General features: G+C 40.1%; 1 protein-coding gene across 5 annotated transcripts in view; it reads right to left on the reverse strand.

The window, feature by feature from the left end:
* Positions 1-25866, reverse strand: part of LOC132324997 (SAM and SH3 domain-containing protein 1-like) — a 529996-nt gene that overhangs the window by 60451 nt on the left and 443679 nt on the right. For all 5 annotated transcript variants that reach the window (XM_059841716.1, XM_059841714.1, XM_059841718.1 and 2 more), the window contains 2 exons: positions 1481-1531; positions 1311-1360 (listed from right to left, as the gene is read on the reverse strand). In XM_059841716.1, the coding sequence (XP_059697699.1) occupies positions 1311-1360; positions 1481-1531 (101 nt within the window). The remainder of the gene's footprint in view (positions 1-1310; positions 1361-1480; positions 1532-25866) is intronic.

The following is a 25866-nucleotide window of genomic DNA, read 5'->3' on the forward strand; positions in this document are numbered from 1 at the left end:
GTTGGAGAGCCATGTATCCTTCAAAGATTCTTTTCCATATACGAGTATTGGAAGCACAAAGTATTAAACCCTAAGACTTCTAGGCCTTCTCTTTTGCCAGCATGCAATATGGGGACAGTGATGGTACCCAAGGTAATTCACCTTATCTGTCTTAGGTTAGTGAGAATAAGGTAATTCACACAAGGTGATTCACCCTATCTGTCTTAGGCTGCTTTGAAAATGAGCATCTACCTCAAGCAATCCATCTCTGCTTTTCTCTCTGAGTGATGAAGGAAGAGAAGGCACCTCTTAAAGGCAATATATCACTTTCTGAGACCTTCAGCATGAATCAGTTTCCAGACAAGCCCAAAGGAAGCCCCTAAGCAGTTGTTCACTACCATACAACTGACTTCTATATGGTCAGTGCCCAGCAAAGTCCCATACACCGCATCCCCCAAAGATTGCTCTGGGACTGACAGTCCTACTGCACTAGCAAAAGCAAGAAACATTCCTATTACTGCCCAGTGATGAATCACTCGAGGATATTCAAATGTGGGACTGTAAAACTGTACAAAAGCAAGTCCCATCACAAATGGATTCCATGTAGTCCCTCTGAACTCGTCCAGCTGGCATGACCCCATGGAAGTGCAGGCAATTGGACATAGAGTGTCAGCTGTCTTCATGCACCACTGCACGTTACCCTCAGCAGCAGGGATCCAAGATCTTGGGATCAAAGGAAAGAGGCACAGAAAACAAGCACACACATTGCAGCAGGAGGTGACAGTAAACAGAAACCCTCTCAGTCCTCACAGAGAGGTTTTCATTAAGGACGCTAAAATTAAAGCTCCTTTTAACTTGGTTTTAAGTACTTTATGCCCTTGGCACCTTCTTCAAAAGCACAGTTACAAACTCAGGAGTGCACAGGAAAAGGAACACGATGGAATTCTGTAACTCTCCCTTCTCCTCACCTATATATTTTTGGCTGCATTTAGGTTTAATCAAAGAAAGTAGTTTTTAAAGCAGGCATAATTTGCAGAGAATGTAAAATCACTGATATTCTTCAGAAATGACTAGCAGTCATCTTGGTGTATGCACACCCCAAGCACTCACAGAAAATAGAAACAAAAACCCTCCCTTGACAAAAAACCACAAAATAATAGATGGCCAAAAGTGAGGAAGAGAAGGAGCAGGCTCCAAAACAGGTTTCATTCATGGTGTCTGTATCTGAAATCTAGGGCTCTAAGTACAATCTAGAATTAATTTACTCCAAGGAAAAATAAGCGTACCAAATTCCCCCTCCCTCCTTTCTCACTTCCTGTGCATTCACTTACTTTCTTTCAGTGTCAGGTGTTGATGCAGTGCTGCTGAGACCAAGTGACTCCTGCAAGAGAAGACATGCAGCACTGAGAGCAGACACTAGAGAAACTTTTACCCATTTATGCAGTATATCAAATCAAAGAACAAACAAACAAAAGTTGATGATCAAAATCTAAGGGCTTACCTCAATCTGGGATCGCAGCTGTAGAGATGTGGGGCTGGTATCAGGTTTCTCCTAAAATACAACAAATATCAAGTTAATGAAATATCCAAACACCAGAAAGAAGAAATATGAAGGGGAGAAAAAGGGAAAAGACAGTAACAGAACAAAAAACTATTTCAAAACAGTTCATACAGGAAATATTAACTACTCTAGAAAGAACTGCTTTCAGGATAAATTCTGAAATAATCCAGTAAAACAGCTGATTTCATACTTATCACTGCAGAATACAGAAAGTAAAGCTGCCAGACAGAAGTCATTCAAAACAAAATAGAAAGAGGGGCGTTTTATTTTCACTAGACCACACACAATTTGTTAGATAAGTTCAAGTGCAATTTCCAAGAAATTACCTTCAGGAAAAATTTGGCATTAAAAGAAAATTCTCTGAGGAAAAAACACTGAGAGGATGCAGATACCTTTCAGAAAGACCAGCTTCTCACACAGAAACATGTCAACAGTATGGAGTTCAAACCACTTTTCTACAAACAACTAGGATATAACCATCTACTCCAGAACTCAATTATCCAGGCTCCCTTTGCAGTTGATGGGGAGACACAGAAACTCCTACAGAACAACTTGCCTGACAGGTTTCAGCTACCTCAAGTAAGATGAGGGAGTCCCACTGGTGGTATCTAATTGAAGACTGCAAGCCAACTGCTTAAAAGGCACATACTATTAACATGTCTAGCTGAAATTAGTGGGAAAACTCCAGTTAGAATGGAGGAAGATAATCGAGTCATCAGTACTGAGAACTACACTTTATTGGTTGATCTTCACGTGAAATCACGGGGTAAACTACTTATTCCTACTTTATTCTCAGCCAGCCTTGGCCCTTGTGAAGTTATTGCAAAGTGAATTCCATAACTTACTCATCACAGCTGGCTAAGCAGTGGTGTACGCGCTTCAAGAAAATTAAATAAAAGGACATGGATTTGTTTCTCAGTGCTGAAGGACTTCTTGTTCATGCATTCCTCAGCCTACATGTAAAACTCTTATCTCTGTGAAATTGTACTTCCTATTCCCGTTGTTTACACAAAGGGTGACAAAACATTCTTGGGATTTAATTAAAGAAAAAGAAAATCAGACACAATTTTCTGGAAATGCAGCCTTTTAATACTTAACAGGAACTTACTACTGACTGCCATGAGGTGGTGTTGGACTAACCCACTCAGGAAGTCTGCAAGATCTGGAGCAGAACGGAGCCTGCTCTGCCATCACACAACTGAGTCAGCTTGCACTGCTGGCCAGAGGAGCCAGGGAGGGCACAGGTTGGCTCACAGCCATGTCCTTGCTTGTGTGCAAGGCTGACACCAGGTCACTGCCCTGCTGGGGGATTTTGCCTGACCATGCATTGTCTGTGCATCAGCTTCTGCTGATTTTGTAGCACAAAAAGGGAAATGAAGTCCTTGAATGAAAGTGGACATGAAAAGGCGATCACGTTCACTTACTGACAGATCCAACAGGACTCCTCCAGTCAAGCAGAAGTTGGATCAAGGCCAGGGGAATTCCAGAGATGTTCACAGATAAGAGAAATGAAAATAGCTACTTGGCACCAGGCATCCCTCTCTTTCTCCCTTAGTTCTGTCAAAATGGAACCTAAATTTTGCACCTGGAAAACGCTGCAGGCACATGGCTGAGAATCTTCCTCAGACACTCTCCAAGCCCTGCCTAGCTCTTTGCAAGGAGGAAGAGAAAGACCAGCTCCACCATCCAAACATTTGCCATTCAGGACCACCTCATTTGTCCATGCTCTGCTGCACTAATGAAAAAAGGAATCTTTTATCAGTTTTATGTTACAGTTTCAGAGTGCCAGTCAGGAGAACCCACCGTGTCTCCAACAAGGCCTTTAGAACCCAAGTTCCAGATAATTTATCTACCGTCTTGAAAAGCTGCTTTGCTTCAAGTGTTTTGTTTTTTTATTTTTTATATATAGTAGTTTTGTGTAAATTTGTGTAACTGTTTGAGCAGTTGAAGCCTGAGACTACAATTTCATGAAAAGTTCCTACTTTCAGCATAAAACTACTCAGCTGAACAGTAAGCTGCATCCCATGTAACTAAATCCTAAAAAACCTGACTGGATTTACTTTCTATTTTCTCATTTGCTGTCAAGCTCACCCTGTTAGAACAGGACCCGTTTTATAGGACCAAGAGGACTGTAGAGGGCAGAAGCAAGGACAACTTGCCTCTCCCTCCTCCAGAGCACTACTTCACAATGCTGGAATGCAAAACACCTGATAGTCCTACACTGTTATGATTAATATTCCTACCTGCCTTTCCAGCAGAATGGTATTTTTTTCTATGGCTATTTACACAAGAAACAAAAAGAAAATACTTGGGGAAATAGTACTCTCAACTAAACTTCTGGCTTAGATCTGTATCAGAGATCATAGAACTTTCATCAGCCTTGAGCAATTCTATTTATTTTGGTTAAAATCCATTAAGTCTCACTTTAAAATCCACAAGTTGGGTTGACTTTAATCCATCAGGATCAGGGCCCTTTTTTACCAAAGGCTAATTCTAGAAGGCTGAGCAAATGTTGTACTGTTGGCATGTTCTCCAGCATGTGATACCTTTAAAAATATTTTCTGAAAAGATTGTTAGTTTCATTGAAGTGCATCTTTCATCCTTCTGAGCCAAAACTTAAAAATGAAACCAGGGATAGCCTGGGCTTATAAAAACAGTGGCTGCAGTAAGAGCCATCCCCAGACTGCATTTCCAGAGCTCTTGTCTACACAAAGCAGGCATCAGAGCAATACCTATCTTCTGTGTGAGCAGCCTTGCTGCCCCAGATAACTGCCTTCTACATGTGCCCATAAAGCTTGTCTGAGATGTACCAGAAAATTCATATCACCTACATGCTACACAGTGCTCTGAAGAAACCCAATGATCTGAGAAAGTATCTGAGCAAGTGCACGTTCCTTAAGCTACACTATTAAATCCAGTGTTTCCCAAAGGCGATTGATTTACTTGCATGGTTTCTGGATTTAAGGGGCCCTAGGCAGGGCACCCATCCTGTACCCAGAAACTGCTAGTGCATATTGAACTTGTCCAATACACTATTAAAACCAGCAACTAAGACCTGAACATTTTGGAGAAATTGAGATGTCCATAAATAGTATCCAATCCCCAGGGAACACATTAGATGGAAAGCGAACAGTGGCTTAGCAACAGCTTGTCCAGCTCCCCTGGATGTCCAAGGTCAGCACAGCACAGAATCTCAAATACTGACAATAAACCCAGGAGTAAGTTTTAAAAATCAGTAATGCTAATATACTGTAGAATGAGCCCACTGAATTTAAAGTAGAGATTCCACTATCAAGTCACCTACACCTGACCTAAAACAATCTCAGCTTGAGATTGTTTGTTTGAGAATTTTGTTCTCCCACCTTTTGTTCTCGCATTTCTCACCAAGTCCTAATAGGAGTCCTTTTTCCTCCATCCAAAGCCAATACCATCAAGAGGATGGGCGCAGGACAAGGTCCTGAGGTCCCGGCAGAAGCTCTGATCCAGCAGCTGGAAGAAGGGATGGATGTCACGTGTCCCGCCCCCCAGGAATTGCCCGGGATCACCAACCCTTCCACACTGTGGGTGCCACAGAGAGCGACTGCAGAGCCACACTGGTAATTTTGGGAGCTCTGGTGCAGAAGTGCAAGCTGGAGAAATGCTTTTTACCAATCTCTTGCTTTGGAAGTAAACGCAGCAGTAAGCTTAACAAGCAGGATTTGTAGCTTACGCTTCCAACCTTTAGTTGCTTGCCTTAGGGACCAAGAAATAAGCTTCCTTCGCAGGTAGCTTTTTCTGCCTACTTTGTGAATGAATTTATATGATCATTTGCATACATTTTCTTTTCAAATTAATGCAGGTTTCTAAATATTGTGATTTTGCTTTTATATACTAGTTTCCTCATAAAAATCTTCAAAACAGTTTTGCAACCATTTATGAGCTAAGTCCGAAAAAAGCAACTGTGAAGAAAGTACAAAGCACAAAATACATGGGAAAGAAGCTGAAAAACCATTTCCTGACTGGAATGGCAGGTTTAGAATTCATGAGGAACTTTTCCTTCCATAACAATTTCAGTTCACTTTTTCTGTCTGTAACGTAACAGGTAAAAGGCATATCACAGCCTATCTGAAGGCATTGCTGTTCTGCTCCTGAAATACACAAACATAGCAGACAAGAGCATCTGAAAGGAAACTTGGTTTTCCAGGGTATGGCACATTCTAGGGGGAATGTGCATATTTTAATTACTTAAACATTAAGCCACATCTATGCTCCACACCACAACTTAGTTTAGGAAATTGTATTCATTGAATTAATCCCTCTAATTAAAAATTCATGAACCTCTTCACAATTTCTGCCACAGGAGCTGTATCCATTTGAATTATAAATTTAAGCACTCCTCTGCTGATCCCAAGACAGGATTAATCTCACTGTGCAGACAGAAAGTGTGGAAAGTGAGACTCAGATGAGTGCTGGGAAAATACGGTGACATAATCAGTAAAAAGGAGATGACTAAAAAGCTTATAGATGTATAAATAATTTTATGAAACCATTTCAGCAGGTGCGAAGAAGATATATAGAGCAGAAAACCTCTGTTAGAGAATTCTGCCAATCTTTTCCCCAAATGTTTTCTCTCTTTGTTCTGAACATGCATTGCATGTTCCAGTCTAGCTTCTAAAATGATTAAATGGAGAGGTATCTGAAAGACAGCAGAGCACTGAAGGCTTGTAAGAGTTTGATTTACTTTGAAAGCAATAATTCTGCCTGGAGTCCTCCACCACACTGTATTTCAGCCTCTGTAGAGGTGCTGGGGAAGAAGCAGGGAAACCCCTGCAAAGAGACAGTGCAGGTATGTAATGGAATTTGCCTATGAGTTACTAGATATGAGCCAGAGGTCAGAATAAAGAAATAAAGAAGACCTATTCCTGTGTCAACCATCTCAGCAAGTGTTTGAGGGAACTAAAATCTCAGTGAGTTTCCAGTGGTACAGATTAGTTAAAGTCTCATTTTGAGTTTCAAACCACAACCTCTGGACCATCCCCGTAGCTGCTTCAGAAGAAAGAAGATTTTTCTGCACCATTGCTCTTGCACATTAGAGCCTGAGCTGACACATGCTAAATGATACCATCCTGCAGCAGCAGCAGCAAAACTCTGGATAAAGGAAATGAGTTAAACAGAAGGGGTGGTTAAAAAAAAAAAAAAAGACATTTCAAACAATAAATACTTCTAAGCACAAAACAAAAGTCCAAGTGTCTCAATGCCTCATACAAAAGTGCAGACATAAGGTAAACACTTAGCTTAACTACTGATGAAATGCAGCTTCAGGGGGAACACACTGATAGAGTACTCACATGTCTGCTTTTAGTATTGGAGAGGGAAGAAATATCCTGCCTCTCAGCTTGATGTAAACACCAGAATCTATCGAACCTAACACATCTCAAGGCAAACACTGGACCCTCTCTCTCCCATTTGCCAACAATGAAAGCAGAAGGATTTTTTTACCTATCTCAGACACTCTGCATTCAACAGTAAGGCTGGGAGCCACAGGACCGAAAAACATTTCACAATGATTTTGAAAAACATAATTCATTAGCAATTATAGAGAAACTGCAGCTTTTGTAAAGCCATGTAACAATAAAAAGTGAGGCAGTGCTAAGACATAAATTCACTTGTAACAAACAGAAGCAGAGTCCAGAAAAATTATGGCATAAACCCAAGAAAACCTCCATAGAAATGGGCTCCAGAGAAAGGAAAGTCGATATGGGAACACAGCATACTGCAGCAGAGAAATCAAATGCCTTCTGATCAATTTTCCAAACAAGATGAAGCAAGCCCAGAACTATGGCAGCTATCTTTGTGCTAAAACTATATTAATATAAAGGCCAATATGTGATTGAGACACAGCAGGCCTTTGATTGATGCATTTTACACTTGTTACTCAAATGGTACAATACTCAAGTGTTCTTGTTGCTGGCAGAAACTGCCTCTGTACTAGAGCTCTTGCTGGTATAAAAAGATGGGTAAGACCTGCCAGCTCTGCCTACAAGTCCTTACATTAGTCAGCACTGATTTTTATTGTACAGGTAAAGCCAAAAACTTCTGTGAAATAATGTTGGAAAACAGTGAAAGACATGGGTTTCTAGGGAGGACCTTAAGATAGAGTGGTTTTGGCATCAAAAAGAGCTGTAATGTTTCAGTGGAATGAAAAAACCTTAAACAAACCACATCAAGAACGGTTAAATGCGAAGCCAGAGGACTCAGGATGTGACACAGACAAGGGAGGCATGAGGTAAGCCCAACTGGATACTGCCCAAATGGGGCCTTTCTTGTTCAAGAGCTGACAATGGGCCTGGGGAAGAGCCACCACTTCCCCCACTGAGAGCGTTTTGTCCTATGGGAAAAGCACAACAAAAGGAAGAGAGAAAATAAATGAATAAACAAACAAGCAAATAACAGTTTGCTACAGTGGCCCTGTGGCAAGGAGAGCTGATGGCAGTGTGCGGTACCTTGGCCTCAATCACCTCTTCAACCAATAGCCACAATTAATGAGGAAAGCAGCACCTCTGTGAGCCACACGTCCCTATCACCACCACCCTGCAGCCTGCTTTCTGTAAGCGTGGGGCTAGGAATTTGGAGTGGTTTTGAAGTGAAGCACTCACTGATAAGATGAGAAAAGAAGCATGAGGAGCTCCTTGCCATGAAAGCCATGGCTGAATATGGCAAACCTCTTTCTGAATACCAATGGTCCTGATTTGTTTTTCTGTGCTCTTCCAGTTCAGGCCACTGATTCCTAAGGGTCAACGATGTTCTCCATTTCCCTAACTAACCCTTTTCAGATCTTACCAATTCTTCATTTTCATGTACACAAAGCTGTACTATATTTCTATTATTTGCCATTTTCTCAATTTCTCTTCGGTGTTTCCATGAACAACAAAAAATATATTTTCTTTTTGAAAAGTGGAAAGAAAAAGGAAAGCTCAGACTTAGACCAATGCCTGCAGGAAAACTTCTACAGCCATGCTATAAATCCTTTCAGACACACCATAGGAAATAGATGCTAACACAGGACCACTGTCATATTTGTATTGATACAATACTTGGGTACCTACATGCCAATATCCATGTCTTGAGCACATGGAATTTCAGATGATCTATACTGCAAATGAATGGAAGCTTTTGTGCTGGATTAATCAATATGCTCAAGGCTCAGGGATTCTTGTAAAATCAATTGTTACCATAATACTGATGACTTTTTGCAAGTATACCCCCATTCACATCATCATTATGATAGCAAACTTTTAAAAACTATATGTTGCTTTTACTTTATATTGTACCAAACAATAATTTACCAAGAAGTTCAGAAACCAATTCGACTTTGAGTTACTTAAAAACCCTGGTAAAATTGAGGAGGAGGTAGATCAAAAGAAAGCACTGATCATTAAGAGACCTACAAACATTTTTTTACCACAGATGCATGGAGTATCAGCAATGAAGCCCCCCATTTCAGGGGGAAAAATGCCAAAATTTTGCATGAATTTAATTCTGGGAAAGCAGTGATTTGTTTTTTCTTTGTTAAAAAGTAGACAGATTTTTTAAAAATCATAAAGGTTATGTAGTAGAACACAAAGGATATTTTAGTTTTAATCTTCACCACACTTTTTTTTTCTTCTCTAATTTATGACAAACTGATAAGCTGAGAGGCATTTTATGTTGAGAACTTCCATCAAATAGTCACTGCAACGTGCAGTAGAATTAGACAGTTCTTTCCCTTTTTTTTACTTGAGGCCTCACATTGCTGAGACTCAAACTCAAACCCAAGTACCCATGGAAAAAAATTTGACTCTTTCTGCTAGGTTCTTTAGCTGTAGAAGGCACACGCAAAAGTCAGAACTCAACAGCACCGTGGGCAGTGGAAGAAATCTGGCATGACCCTTTTTTTCCACAACTGCTGCTCTCTGGGCTGCTATCAGGTTGTGCTCTTCAGAACTCCTGACCTCCTCTTCCTTCATAATCCTCTAGAAAAACCTGCACCTACATCCACATTTCCACTTTTTAAAAGCCCATTTGTATAGATGTGCATATACCTGCTCTGTGTTTTGGGTTTTTTTTAACATGAAATTGATCCTTTCAGAGCATGACTAAAGCTTTTATTTCATTCAAGAAAACTGATTTAAGACTTTCCCACACCCAGCACAGAATTTCTGAAAGTTTTTGTGCTATTGTTCAGGAAATGGATTTAACTTTGAACCTTTTAGAGAAGTGAAAGAATCCAGTAAAAAACAAAACAAAAAACCCCCAAAACCACAAACAACACAAAACCATGAGAAACAAGATCACAGGAAAAAAATCCCAAACCAACCCCACCAGGAAAAAGAGGCAACAAAACCACGTAACAGAGAGCTGTGCTGAGTCAGGACCTGAGCCACATTGTCCCTGACAAGTAGTCTTATCACGAGGCTGTGCCCACATGCACATTTACTGGTTTTCTCATCTTTCCATGAAGAAATTCAAACAGCCTACTGTTGCATCTTTTTGTGCAAAAATAATTACATCAAAATTATAAACATTTGGGCAAAATAGATTGCCGCTTTCCAGCTGACAGTAACACTGTACCTCTATTTTCCTCTTTCAGAGGTTAAAAACATCAACAGCTGCTAGCTCAAAAAAGCAGACATCCTGAACTCAGATCTTTGTTGGCAGTAAGCCTTGCAGCCCAAGCTCTCAAGCCATCCATTCTTTAAGGTTGAGACTTGGTAAGCCCTTTCTGCTGATTTGCACTATCACGTTAATTTTTTAGTTCAGTTCAGCTCCCCCTTAGTGATTTCTATGTTCATTATTTCATGAGAGGACCACAGTTAAAAAGCTGTAACAACATGACATATTCTGCATATTTCAGGACTTAAAAGCATGCAGGGCTGGTGGGGTCTGACCCCCATTTCAGCCACTTTGACAAGGAAAACAGCAGGAATACAAATGAGAAAAGGTTTTGAAAAAAAAATTCTATCAGACAATTACTATGTGTGAGCATATTGGGAACTAACTCTGATGACATTTCTTTATGACAATAAACTCATTTTGAAGAAACAGTTTATTTCAGGATCCTTTTTAAGAAGACACTTGAAGCAGGAAAGAAACTGGTCATACTGGGAAAAGTTTTATATTAGATACACATTTTAAAAATCTTAGTTTTACAGCCATTTAAAAAAGCAGAATAAATGTACAACTTGAAATCAAAATGGTTCTGTTTAGTAGGTTGACATGTGAAACTGAACACCTGAAAATTAAGACTAATTCCCTAGAGCTGGGCACTGCACTTCTTCCTCTCAACCTGCATAAACACACTCCAGGAATGTGAGTGGGTGAGGGGAGAAAGACAGAGGTTGATAGCTGGATGCTAACTTCAAAGTCCTCTACAAAGTGAGAGGAGAAATTAATTTCTTGAACAAAAGAACTGAAAACAAATTAATCATATTAATGCAAAAAAAAGACTAGACCACAAATTGCTAGTCTGTACTTACTCATTATTCCTGATATAAAAACTACCTTTGATAAAAGAACTTTTAAATTAGCTGTTCTCTCTTTACCTTTGAAATTGAAGCCTGTATTTGATGGATGCTTTGGGCCAGAATCTTACTTAAATCTTCGTCACTAGTCATCACATGATCCTTATTTCAAAACTAAATTTCAAATCAACTCTGATGCTCTAAGTCATCATGGAAGATTGCTCCCATCTGAGGCAAAAATTATTATTGAATACCATTAGACTATCTGGCACAATTTGGTTATTTACACAGAAGATTTGCAACATCCCTATTTGAGAAAATTAAGAAGTAATTATTGCCTTCTACACATTCAAGATAAAAATCTTTATCTACACAACTATCGATAGGAATTTTCTCCGTTTTCTGTTTACATTTAAAGTAAGACTGGGATAGAAATCCATGTGCCATAGATGTAGTAGTTAAGAGGAACAGCCCCAGCTGGAGGTGCAGCAAAGAGGAGCCCTTGCTCTATGGGATTACTGCTGCATGCTTTGCTTTGAAGGGTAATGGTGCCACAGTGACACCTGACAGCTCCAACACAAGTCAGCACAACTGCTGGAAAGGGGTTAAATTAAAGGCTTCAATCAGCCATTAACAGCTCCTGCTGCTGGGCCAGGCTCCAGCCCAGCTGCAGAGCTCCAGCCAGTTTTTGAAAAGCTCAGCTGTTCTGCTGAAAACGCACAAGTGGGCTCCTGCCCCATGACCAACAATTGGGGTAGAAGGTGGGGTTTGCTCTGGCACACAGGTCAAACAGAAGAAAAGTGCTTAACACAAGTTTCAGTGATTCTTAAATCTAAAGGGTAACAAATATGAATTCTGAGGCTCCATCAAGCAGCTGTAAAATGTTCCTTTCTTTGTTCAAAGCAGGAGGAGCAGAGAATTTCCCCTGAAGAGGACAATGGGGGCCAGAACCTTCCCCCCAGGGCCACAGCAGCCTCCTGGTAAAATCTGCTCACTCAGTCCCTGGGCCTGACTGCTGCTCCCTCCAGCCCAGGGGCATCGCCCCACTTTCAGGCTAGCACAGGGTGCTGATGCAACATTTTACTTTGCCTTGTTGTGCTGTTATGCAACATGGGATTATCTCATCACAGACTGAGTAAGGGTCCTTTCCCACCTTTCCCAACAAAAGGCCAGTTGCTGAATGATGAACAAAATTAGTACCAAGAATGTCTGCCGAGAAGAAATGACAAGTGCTGCTTACAGACAAAGCATTTGAACCTCAGCAAACATCCATCCTGCAGTCAGTACAGATAACTCAGGCCAGAGGAATCTGCAAAGAAAGCTGCTACCACTGTTCCAAGCAAATCATCTGCAATCATTATCTACAACTATTCACTGGAGAATTAAGAGTACTGCAGCAAAGTCTTACAAATTATTCTCTCGCGTAACGTTTTCTCCTTGCTTATTCCTGAAATTGCTCCTGAAACAGCAACTACAACAGATTTCTTCCCAAGTTCCACTTGAAACTTCAGCTTTTTCTCCACCACGCTTTGGGTCACACTTGACTTCAAGAGGGATGCACAAAACTAGCCTTGCAGAAACAAATGAAGCGCAAGTGCACGGCAGCCTTGCACTCCAAGAGCCACCCACAGTTTTTCAGTGACACTGTGTGTACAAGCAGCACTTGCACTTCATTTCAGCAAAGCCTGTACAGCTTTGCACTCCCTCATGCACCTTCTTTTTCCACTAATGGCCATGTTTTACTGTTAAAGGAATCCTGCAATCACAGGTAATCAAATTAAAAAGTCCAGCATGCTTTGAATTTTTATAACTTGTCTTTCGAACACATGAAGCAAAATAGAGGCCTCAGTAATGAATAACTGCTTTTGTTCAGAGGTCCATTCAAAACCCTGCCCCTTTTTATTAGCACTAAACAGTGAACTTATGCAGGCAATCTAGCTGCACAAGAGTTGGCCAAAAGTTACAGCAATGTCCTGATGAAGAAGGCAAAGCCAGGACATTAAGGGAGTAATGCCTCACCTGTACTGCTTCCCCTTCTCTTCACCATCCCACTCTAGGGCAGTGAATACGTGGCTGTGTGGGGCCCAATTGCCAGCTTGGGTTAAGCCACAACAGTCCTTCTTGGTGCCCAACATGCGTATTGCAGGGTTCAAGATAACAACAGGTTTGACTGGAACGTGCTAGATTGAATGTATAGCTGCAATTGCTGATTAGCTATTAATTGGCAGGTGCTTGTCAGGAGCCTGGCTTGCCTGACTGTACATGAGAGTCCAGTACTCATTAGTGGCTGGTTTTTTGCTCTCACTGCTGCTGTGCTGCTTTATCACCTGGCTGTGCCGAGCCTGGGAGCGCTGTGACAGCAGCAGCAGCAGGGATGTGCCGGGCTGGCAGGTGCCCAGGGACTCGCTGTGTGTCTGTGCTGCTGGCCTGGGCTGGCTGGGACTGAGCTGGAACTTCACTCCAAGGGACCTGACCCACGGTGGCTCCACGTGGGAGCAGCTGGGTCTGTGTCAGTCAGGACAATCTGGAGGTGGCTGTGGCTGTATCAGGGCAGCAGCAGGAACCCCTGAAGGGATGGAGGCGCAGGGATAAGTCTGTGCTGCAGCAGGTGGATACTGACACATCAGTGCCTGTGGATAAGTCTGTGTTGGAGCACCTGAAAGTGTGTAGCCATGGATAATCCCTCATGAGAGCAGGTATTCCCCTGGAAGGACTGCAGCCATGGGAGCAGGCTTATTTCTGAAGGGGCTGCGGCTGTGGGTAAGGCCACACTGGAGCAGGTGCACCTCAAAGCAACTGTGCCTGTGGACAGGCCCATGCCACAGCAGCTACATCCCCAAAGGGACCGTGGCTCAGAGATAAAGGCTCTGCTTGGAGCAGGCACAGCCATACGGGACTGCAGTCTGTGGATAAACCCTAGGCAGGCTAGGAGCAAGAGAAGGAATGTTCAGTGTTATGGTCTGGCTCAAAGGGACAAGGGGCAGAGATTTTAATGGATACAGGTTTAAATCACTGCAACCCATGATTTGGGTTGCATGTCAGAGGAATGGCTATAGCAGGAACCACACAACACTGGGGGACAAGTCTTACAAAAAGTTTCAAGGGTAGCAAAAAACTCATTTGAACTGGCCTTGATGCCCAAAAACTCCAGACAAAACACCACCTCTCCTGTCCCCAGTAAACTCCGTGGACATTTATGGATATTTTACAGGCATAGTCCATAGGCTCGGAAATAATATCTGTGTATTGTATCAAGGGATGAGAAGGGGCTGGCAAATAATGAGCATGTGTTGGATAGTGTGGTACCTGAAAATGATGTAAATGGTAATGAATAAAGAGTGGAGAATGTTTTGGCTGGGATAGAGTTAACTTTCCTCACAGTGGCTAGTATAGGGCTCTGTTTTGGATTTGTGCTGGAGACAGTGTTTTTAATTCAGGAACATTTTTGTTATTGCTGAGCTGTGCTTACACAGAGCTAAGGCCTTTTCTGCCTCTCACCAGCAAACAGACTGGGAGTGCACAAGGAATTGGAATGGGACATATGGCATCATGCTCAACATACACAGCTGGGGGAAGAAGGAGGAAGAGGATGGGGACACTAGGAGTAATGGCATTTGTCTTCCCAAGTTACTGTTACAGTCGATGGACCCCTGCTTTCCTGGCTGAACACCTGCCTGCCCTTGGGAAGGAGTGAAAGAATTCCTTGTTTGGCCTTGTGTGCACAGGTTGTGCTTTACCTATTAAACTGTCTTTATCTCAACCCATAAATCTTTTCACTTTTACTCCCCTGATTGGCACCCCCATCTCACAAGGGCAGGGGAGTGAGTGAGTGGCCCTGCTGGGCGTAGTTGCCAGCTGGGGTTAAACCACAGCACACTGAAGGGCAGTGAGAGCAATCAAGCTCCACGTTAAGCCCAGTTAATTTAAGGTCAATATAAAGGTCATCTGTTACTGTCATGCTACAGAAACCTGGCGCTTCATCATGGCTCCTACTTCATGTAACTAAGTCTTTGCAACAATCTTCTACATAAGTGTGTGCATTGAACAAAAACAGACAAAAACCAACCCACTAAAAACCAGAAAGAAAAATTAAATAATATGGGCAATGACATACCAAAGCACAAGACTAGAAGTGGTAAAAAATAATGTTGACAGCTGGGGAATTTGAAGTAAGAGAAAGACCAAAGCAGACTCTACACTGTAATCCTCAAGGTAAGCAGTGTTGAGCCAGACTTCATCCTGGAGATGGATAAAATACCTGGAATATGATATGATCAGTGAAGCCATAACAAACCCCAACCAGCTGCACAAAACCCACAAAGACAAAGGCAGTACCAAAGGTACAAAAGAGAAACAAAACTCACAAACAACTAGTAAATGAGACTCACAATTCCAGAAACCTTGGTGCCTCTCAACATTGCAGCAGCACTGCGAGCAACAACAATCCTCAATTTCAATCTAAACCAAATGGCAGTCAAAGCTTTAGACTGGGGACAAGCTAATGAAGTCAAACCACTTCAGTTAATAATTTGCTGCTAAGCACTTTCAGTTCTGCTTTGTCACTGCTGCAATCCCAGGGAGCGAGCGCACTGCGAGCTGCCTGCCCGCAACAAGCCAAGGGTTTGCTGTGGGAAGGGAGCGTGCTCAGTCTTGTCTGCTCTTCCCTCCAGCAAATGTAAATTACGAATGCAAAGCTCCACGAACAAATCACCAAACACCCTGTCTTTGCAAACGTCTTTGTGTAAGCAGTATGACTCAGTTTGCTGGTAGGCATTCCAACTAAATTCATTTACCATGGTATGGAAAACCCGAGAGAAGTAAAACTAAAGCTGTACAAACACCTGCAAGAGTTTCTAAATGCTTGGGGTTTTGCAGCCAAGACCTGCTTGTTTGGGCAGGTGCTGCCACAGTTATCGGAGTGTCCGTGGTACAAATTCCTCTGCTCAACTGTCTTCAGCAGGGAAAGCAGCCCAGACTTCTTGGAAACAAATCTGCTCTAATCAGGACAGCAACAAAATGTCTCAACCAAAAGATTCTTGCTTTTTTAAATTATTTTTTAATTTTTTTTTTTCCCTGCTCACACTCTTCTTTGTACCTTAGGGGGTTTTCTTCCAGGTTATAGCCCTAACAGAGTTTTTTTACAACATCTTGAGGCTCTATTAGTGCATAAATTTCTGTTTAAGTTTTTATTGTTTCAGATCCAGTTCTAACACAAACTTCCCCTCAACAATACTGTTTCTTATTCAAGGTTATGTGCAGTCTGTGAATAAATGCATGCCAACGGATAAAGAATTGAGTTGTCAATTACACAAGGTTTTGTTAAAAAACAAGTGAAATAAAAATAGTACATTAGTAAATGTAGCTGAAACTACAGAACAATATCCCATATGCTACACTAGACTTTCACATACACCAACAGGTCCCTCTAATCTAATAGGAATTAGATTAAGTATATTTGCAACGTGCTCAGCATGCTACTCACTTCTGTGAAGAAACTATGGGTTTATGCACTTCCATTGACTTTGAAAGCAGAAAGAGACACACTGAAGCCCATCAGCATCAATTTTTATTCCCTCATTGTCTCATCTGCACTTCATTTCATTTATGATAACTCTTACACACACATATATTTAATATAATATTTCAGAGAAACTGAGGGGTTAAGACAACAAAGTATTTAAGCACATGCCTGCAACAGTACTAGTGTGTTTAAACCTCAGCATGTTTCTGCATGCTTTACTGCATTAAGTCCTGATCAGGACAGTACTAGCAGTAAGACAAGTTAGTAGATAATACAGGATACCTTCATTTTTCATTGCACAGGATTGCAGCTCCTGTAGAAACTGCAGCTTTTATTTCACAGTGCATAAACTGCAGTTTCTATACAACTATCCAAGCCTTTAGAGGACAAATCTTTTTAAATTTGGAAAAAGAATAAATAACTTGCTGTCCCAGCATATGCAGAGGCCACTCTTTATCAGTGCATCACATCACAAAAGGAAAGAAGACATGAGGGTGGAAACTGGATGGTGCTAAGAAAGAGTGGGGGCTGCCGCAATGATAGAGAGATTACTTGAAGCCTGTTTCATAATTCAACATTCCTTATAAATTCATGGAAATCCTAACACCCAGGTATACCCCTTCTGCATTGAAATTCCACAAGAAATAGTAATTTCAATATGACTGCAAGAGTGGATTTAACAGAATTCCTTAGATATCAAAAATCTACTGGTACTCAGCACTTTTGAAAACAAACTCCAAGTCTTAATAAAACTGTAAGGCCAAAATCTGATTAAGTTCTTATTTGAAGCAATGTTTCTTTCTTGTGTTTCCCTGTCCCTCAAAAGTACTCAATTCTGGCTTCTTGAAAATAATCCATGGTGAAAATATATACTATAACAGAGCCTGTTTTCATATCATATATAGGGTATCACATATAGCTTACTATGACTTTAAAAAAGGCCAAAACTTAAGCTTAAATAAGGTGATAGAATTGATTTACCGTGATCTTTATCTTTAAAATTTTTAAACAGTAACCAATTTGCCTCCCAGCTCTCAGCTTGAGTCAGACACTATTAATTAAAAAAACTCAATTATTAGCCTTTCATATTAACACTTCTGTTTCCTCACTCCTTTGGTATCCTTCAGGTCTAATTAATGCCTCCCACTGAATGGATTCTCACAACTCCTCTGCATCTGCCCTCCCTTGACAAGGCCTTGAAACACTTACAAGGAGTCAAAATGCTGCTGCTGCTGTTTAGGTATTAAAATGTGAGGTTATCTCAGTAGATCCCAATCCCTTTGCTGGCTACACAAGAGATTGCCTGTAAAAAGTGTTCTTCATGGTCTCTGCCTGTTGGCCACTAAATTAATCTGTTTTCTTTGCACGTCCTTGGCTTCTCTAGCACTGGCAAACACTTGTCTTTTACACCATTCCTTTCTATCACTTCAACTCTCAGTGTTAGAGGACAAAAAGACATTTTGAAGTTTACTCCAAAAAAGAAATGTACTAGATGATCAGAATGAAAAAATGAATGAACTATTTGCTTTACTATCTTGAAAATCAGCTTCTTGGTAGCTCTAAATAGGATTTTAATCATTATTTTCAACAAAATTAAAAAGAATGAAACTCTTGGCTAGCACTTCATGTAAAACAGGATGAGTTACAGAAAGACCACTGCAGTTTTAGGGGCTGGCATGCAGGGCTAATTTGAGCCCATTTATCTTTCCAACTGTTTCTCCCATCTCTCCAGTTCCAGTTACACTACAAAGCGATAAATTTTGATGTCCTTCACACTATGAAAAGGGAAAGTAAAAGTCTTCAGAGAGAAAAAACTTTCCCCTGAAGTTTTCTTCTACATATTTTGCACTTTGCCTCAAGTTAAATATTTGCCTTTTAGAGCTGTTTTACTATACACTGTCCTTGTCTCTGTAGGACCTGCTCCCCAGGGGTTTTTTCCACAGCTACACAAGTAAGAGCCATGATTGATGTGGTGACCATGAAACACACATTGCACTGCTACTCCCAGGAAGAGAAAAACTAATCCCAAACCTTCTCAGTCTTAATACCTGCCACCAAGACAGCCACTGGGCTCACATCTGTCATACTGCTTTGAATCCTCTCATTGGTATTGCTGTGGAGCAGATCAGCACCTAAGCAGTAAAAACTGGTCAAAATACGGTGTGATGGCCAGAAGAGAATGAGGCACAAAACCCAAACAGACAGGAGATAGCTTCAGAAGATGGCATTCCTTGAGAGGAAACAGCTGGACACAAAATTAGCAGTAGTGCAGTGCTGATGCATCCAAATTAGACTTGACATCACTCAGACTGCTGTGGTCTTTCAATGGACAGCAAGGCTTTCCTACTTGCCATAAACTAGCTCAGCACAGTGCTGAGTGACTCAGAGTTCATCCAGCAAACCTATAAAGAAAGAGTCCTCTCTACTATTTTTATATGCTCTGGCTGCAAACAATCTGAACAAGGCCCTCCAGGATTTAGGAGCCTGAATGACCCAGACTATGACATCACAGAAAGTAAAACACAGCTCTTACTTGTGCTTGTTCTACCTTGAATTGCCAAAAACTATTTGCAACTTGGCTCCTACAGGGCCCAAAGAAAAGAATGAGAATCGTTTGTTAAATGATAAAAAGGAGTCCTCTTGGGGTATGAACCCAAGTGAAAAACCCAAACCCACCATAAACACAGCACAGAAACTACAGTGTTTTACCTCTCACTTTCTGTGAATGGCACTCCCAAAACAGCAAGAAGGACATCTAGATAATAAAAATATTCAGTCCCTCTTCTAGTTCTGCTACTGCCTTTCTGTATTATTTCAGTAAGTTAAATCCCTTGTGTCTCAATATATTTGCCTGAAAACAAGAATTCTTACCTACTGTATTTCTCAGCTTTGTCAAAGCTGCCAACACATTCAGAAAAGACATATGGAGGTGTAAGTAACTGGAACCACAGCGTACATCTCCTTTCCTTGGTGTCCTGCATTTGCAGCAGAGGAGAGGACTCTGCTACAGCAACCCCCTCCTTAGCAAAACCAGCCTTGAAAGCCTCTGGTGAGATGATTACTGAGAAAATAACCACAAAACACTCTGTGACTGCCTCCCACTCAATACCACACAAATCTCTCTCCATATTCTTAGAGGGATACATACTTAGTGTTTCTACCTGTGTATTTTCATTAGACTAAGTTTTAATTAGATCTGGTGACTAAAGGCAGGGGTAGCTATCTCTAGTGGTCTGAGAAAGCAGAAGGAGAAAAAACAGACAGAAAGGAGCTATTTTGGACTAGTCTTTATGAAAGCAAAGTTGGTAAAAGCCCCAAGAGACAGATAAAGTCATGTTGAGTAGGTTAAATAGTTCACCCTGCCTCATGTAGTTGCATGGCTACTCTCAGGTCCTTGATTTTTACAGGAAATAATCATTTTGAAAAATAAATGGGAGAAAACAAAAGAGTACAACTGGTTTTTTTAATAACATTCTAAGTCCCTGAATCCTCATTTTTCTCAGTTTTCACTGCTTTATTAAAAGAGTGTTTGCCAAATTGAGATACATTTCTCTTACTGTTATAATTTTTAATCAATGCAGCAATCCATGATTTACTCTTTCTCAGTTCCGGCTGTGATTCTGGATACACACTCACAAGCAGCCCTGTAGATTTCATGGACTGTGACAATACTTCAAACACATAAAAACCTCAACTGAATTATCCAACATAATTTTCATCCTTAAGCTTCCTGTGTTTTGAAATAAAACCATTTAGTAATTGTGCTCTGAAAGCAGACTTTGAGGAGAATGTGTCAGCAGTTAGCACTGTGCCCCTAATTAAACCAATATATTTATGGTCTCCATAAATTCCCTCTGCAGCTATAATATAATGCTTCTATATGTCAATTTCCTGGTATATACAAATGTTTTCAAATTATCAGCACTGCCTTGCTGACTGCTTAAGATAAGGCCCTCATCTAGCAATGCAAAGGAGAGTTAGGCTCTGCCACACATTAATGAGAAAAGGGAACCATTCACAGAGAGCTTTCTGCTCCTCCAGAAAAATCTCTGCTGACTGCATTAAAATGTTACCTTTTGTATATAGTTATTAAAGGGACAGCATCATGAATATACATTTATTTTCCTTCTTCTGACTTAGCATCCCTTAAACAGCATATCCTTAATTTTTGCTGCAACTCCTTCAAATGCTAATTTAGGTTCCTTTGGTTAAGTGCTGCTTTCTGCACTTGAGAGTGCAGAAAACACATATCATGAACGTCCTGAAATTTTCATCAATTTTGGAAAATGGACATTGCTACAACTGAACATTTGCAGGCTTAATTTATTTTCTTGCAATTTTGAGAAAATTTGTCTTGGCAAATGAAAATCCAGGAGTGGTCAAAAGCAAACTGTCAAGAAAATGGGGGAACCAAAAGCAGCAGAACATCCTGTATGGCAAACACCAGGAACATCTGCTTGCTGTGTCATTCCTCAGTGTCACTGAAGAAACGTCATTTGTCAAATCCAGTCAATTCCACTGTTTCATCACAGGCTTGTTCCATACCCAATCAAGAAAATTATCTCTGTCAGTAGATGCTACATCAAAGCCTAATACTTACAACAAATTACTTAACATTTGAATACCTCTGTTAAACTATCTGTAAAATGGAAATTTTAGCATTCAATGCCCAGATGCACATCATATGTCACAATAACCTGTCTGCCTACACAGCAACACCACACCACCAAGACAAAACTCCTATAAAGTCTGTCCTCTTCAGAGCAGTCATAAACCACTACCTCAAAATGTGTTTTCACAAAGAGATGTCGTGATGATGAAGGACAGAAGGTATGTTACGTGACATGTCCTCACACTTCTAAAATTATTTTTACAGACAAATCAAATGAGCACAGCAGAAATCTGCCTTCCTTCCTGCATGGTTTTAAACTTTTGATGGAGAACAGTATTTTCCAGAGGAAAGGAACGGGGGCGTTGGTGGGGAAATATGAAACTAATTTCAGCAGGAGTTTGTGAATAGGGTATTCTTTCATATTAATGAAAACCAGATCATAAAATAGTCTGTGAGCTAAGAAACTGGCAGAAAATATATTAAAAATATATTAAATATACAAAACCACACATAATATACATTTATATGTATTTATGTATATAAATAATTACATAAAACTGTATTAAAAAACAATAGCGTTTTCCCCATCATAAGATATGTTCAGGATATTGCTTTTTAAACAATAAAAAATAAGTCAGGATTCTAAAATGCAGTTCCACAGAACAACAGAATGTCTGACAAGGGAAAACAAGTTACACAAATAATTTTGTATCACAAAGCTATTACATAATGTAAATCTGTGCAATATAGTTTGTCATTTGGTTTCAAAGTCATCAGGCACAGGAAGAATGCAACTGTGTTTAGTTCACAAACATCTCAGGAAAATTTCAAAGCATATACAAAATACAAAGTATTATTATTATTACATGAAATTGAGAAAAAAAAAAAACCCACTTAATTTTTCAGGTCAATTCTTTTGAAAGGAAGGTTGGATAACAGTTATCTTATAACCTGAGTTGACTTCTTAATTTTCAAGCAATAAATAAGGCCTTCAGGGTTCAAGATCAAGTAATTAATTACTAAATTTATGGAAGGCTCTACTACAAAAATCAATAAAGAATGACTAAAGAAGGCATTATGAATAAAACAACTTCATAATACTGGTAACTCCACTTGAGAGGATGGCAAAATTTTCTACATAGCAAGTACATGCCAAATCAATCCATGTAATATAATTTGCATTGAACAAACTATTTAGCATTTTGCACATGGCCTCTGTGTTGAGACAGCTTATCTTCTGTTTTTGTGCAAGGTCACATGTAAATACAGGATGGTCTCTGGACCCTCCACTCTTACAGACTGACCCCTTCCTGCAAATATCCACAGTGGGATATGCTTTTCAGAAGGAGCTGAAAAAACCACCTCCATCAGTGAAAATGTAACGGGACTGGGCAATTAAAAAATAATTCTTGTCAAAGCTAGTGAAATCTATATGAATATATACATATTGGTTCACACATACCTATTAGATCAATAAATATATGCTTGATCTCTGGTGAAAGATTAAATGAGAAAAGTGCAAAGAAGAGACTGTTGCCTGTTTCTGTTACCAAGAAGCACAGGGCTAGAAGGTACTGACACTGCCCATTAGAGAGACAAAGGTTGCTTTCATTTAAGGCTCCATCCTAAAGAAATGAACATGTCAATCTACCACCACTTCTAGGGAAATGACTGAAAAAGCAGGTTATTCTGGCCGAATGTTTGGGAATCAGATGCTGTGTAATACTGAAAACTGAAAGTTACTGCATTCAAACTGAATTACCCAGAAAAAGACATTCAGGGTGAGGAACATCTGGGGAGCTGCCAGTTTGCTAAAAAGGATGCAGGGATTGAAGTGAATCATAAGGTAAGCACAAGGCTTCGTGCCACGTTGTTGTGTAAAGAACCACCATTGTATTACAGATATTATGAATGCTAAAATGGTTTGCCTAGGGAGACAGTGGAATTAACATGCTGGGACAGTTTAAAGACAGGTCTGATCAACATCTGTTAAGCCTGATAAGGACAGATGAATCTGTCTTGGGGCAAAGGAGGCACCAGGTGATTTCTCAAAATTATACAACAAGGTAAAAACCATGAAATACAACAGTACCTATAACAAAATAGGTTCAGTAACGCACCTTCAGCCACAATAAAAAAAAAATTCAGATACTGTTGTATTTGTGTTTCACTTCTGGTTTATGCATTTCACACATAACTACAGAGAGAATTTCCACTCCTCCTTTTGCAATAACTGGAAATTTTATCCCAGAGCAGATGCTGCAAACTTAATCTGGTGTAGCTGAGATGCAGACTGTTTATGGTGATGTCTAATCCAAAGCTGTAAGCAGAGAAGTTAAATAAACAGCTTCACTTTTAGTTTATTCTGTGTTTCAAGGGACATTTTACATGTGCACTACCCTCAACTCACTAGTCTTCGAGGGATTGAATTTGCATAGATTTCTGATCTTTTCTATTCTTTCTATTGCTATTCTGCAGAAGTAGCATAGCTGGTAGCACAAAATCACTGCTCTCCAAGAGGTAACAACATCCAAGCCAGGGAGACAAATACAGGAAAAGGATGGGGAAAAAGTAGGATGTAGGAGGTGCTCAAGGAAAATAAAATGATGCATATGGGACAATGTGAATGGAGAAGGGGTGCTGTGAGGACTTTTACTCCAAGAAAATCTTATGAAGCTTTGAAAAGGTGCATAGGTAGAGTAAAATGAGGAAGGCAGGAGGGCATAGGCTGAGCTACTAAGGAGTGGGATGCAAGGGGAAGATGACAGTGACTAGTAATGAGAACAGCCTGGAGAACAAACGTGGTGTCACAGAAGGACAGTCAGTCGAGAAGAAACACAGAGGGTCCTCCATAACTTCATGTCTCCTGTAACAGGGCAGTTCAGAGGCAATACCTGAGCTCTCACTGAGGCTAGACGCGATTAATCTAGAACAATGTGCTGCTTCCTCAGGTATTTTATCCTCTATCTACTCTGGGAAAGAGGCTGACAAATCCAGCACTGGTGATCAAAGCCCTTCATCTGCCACTTAGCTGCCTGGACACAGCACTGGAAATAAAAGTCTTATGCTCAAACCCAGAGATAAATAATCCATAACATTCCCCATTTGGAAAATATCTTGCCACTCAACATAACTGCATCTGTGTTGATCTGAAGCTGCTGGTTAGAGAAAGGTACAAAGATTGATATGCTTGTGTTTCAAGAAATGTCTTTCTTTTGTGTAACCCCTTTCTGCAGGCTTATAAATTCTTGCTCAAAAGAATTTCCAATGTTCTGAAGGTAATGAACAAGGATAAGAAACAGGTCTGACTTCTGTAAGTCTTGCTCACCTGTCCAGTCCTGACATGAGCAACAGCAAGTAAGACCAGGATAAGCAGTGTGATTCATGCCAAATAAAGTTAAATTTCTTAGTATGATGCATTAGATGACTTTTTGCACACTCTTACTATAGATACTGAACTCTACCAAAGCCAGAGACATGGACAATCAATAGATTCCTTAAAAAATTCTAATAGGCTACTCTTAATAAAAGGAGCTATTAAAATTACATTAAATACTCATGGGTTGTACTTGTTCACAAGAAGTCTTTATTTTGTTTTCATTCCACTGTTCAGACAGCCTAAAGTAAAAACTATGTAAGACACCCTTTTAGATTTCCAAATCTCCTATGGTGTTTGTTTGGTGTGATGTGAAAAATATGTGCCATTTCCCTCCCGTTAAAAAGGTGAGACAAAACACAGCTCATTTTGTATCATTCCATTTTGGGTGGGTTTGGGCTATGAATAATCTATGTGCTACAGGGCCAGCATTTCTGTGTTATAAATGTTACATTACATAATGTATTACCATGATACGATATGCATTTATATGGAAAAGGAAACAGATAAACACTGCCACCAAATTTTTAGGATTTACTCATTGACAAAATATGTCTCCCTGAAAGTAAATGAAAGTTGCAAACTTTCAAGGTGTTCCTAAGCTAAAAGATCAATTACAAGGAATTGCATTAGCAGTAGGAACTAGGATGGCACTATCTAATGTATAAGATTAAATTCAGATTTTTTTTTAAGATGGAAATTATTAGGCCTCAGTTCATGGCAAACTTGTGATCTCATACAGAAAATATTCCTGTTCTCAAGACTGATAGAGGGTGACAAGGACTGTGGTCATAAAATGATAAAGGGAAATAGTGTAACAAAAAATACAAAAAGACATGTCCCAGAGATCATGAAAAAGATGCAAGAACACCAGCTTTTTAAGAGAGCCCCTAAGTTTATAGGTAGAGATTTGAAAAGTGCTGTGATAATCTCTAAAGAAAGCTTTCATACTTGAAGAGCTGCTACTGTCAACCAGAAATAGCCTTTCAAATGAATTACCTCACAGTATGTCAATGATATTAAATTATAAAACATTCTTCAGGAGGACCTCAAGATTCAACAGAGAAGAATTAAAAAAGCCATTTATGTGAAAAAATGAAAGGAAGCATCAGGTAATCTGCTATAAGCCCAATAGTTATGTCCTGCCCTAACTATACCCCTTTTACTGTCAACAAAGGCCACTATAGAATAATGCCTGTTTTAAAAATCTAAATAGTTTCAATCAGAAGAATCTCAATGGATCACTAAGAAGAGAAAATCAATTGTGTTTGGACTATTTAGGGAAAACAATAATATTTCCTGTTGCATGTAGCATGGATATAGAGTGTTTCCCACCAT

This window comes from Haemorhous mexicanus, chromosome 3 (assembly GCF_027477595.1).
Source record: "Haemorhous mexicanus isolate bHaeMex1 chromosome 3, bHaeMex1.pri, whole genome shotgun sequence".
In the NCBI taxonomy this organism is placed as follows: Eukaryota; Metazoa; Chordata; class Aves; order Passeriformes; family Fringillidae; genus Haemorhous; species Haemorhous mexicanus.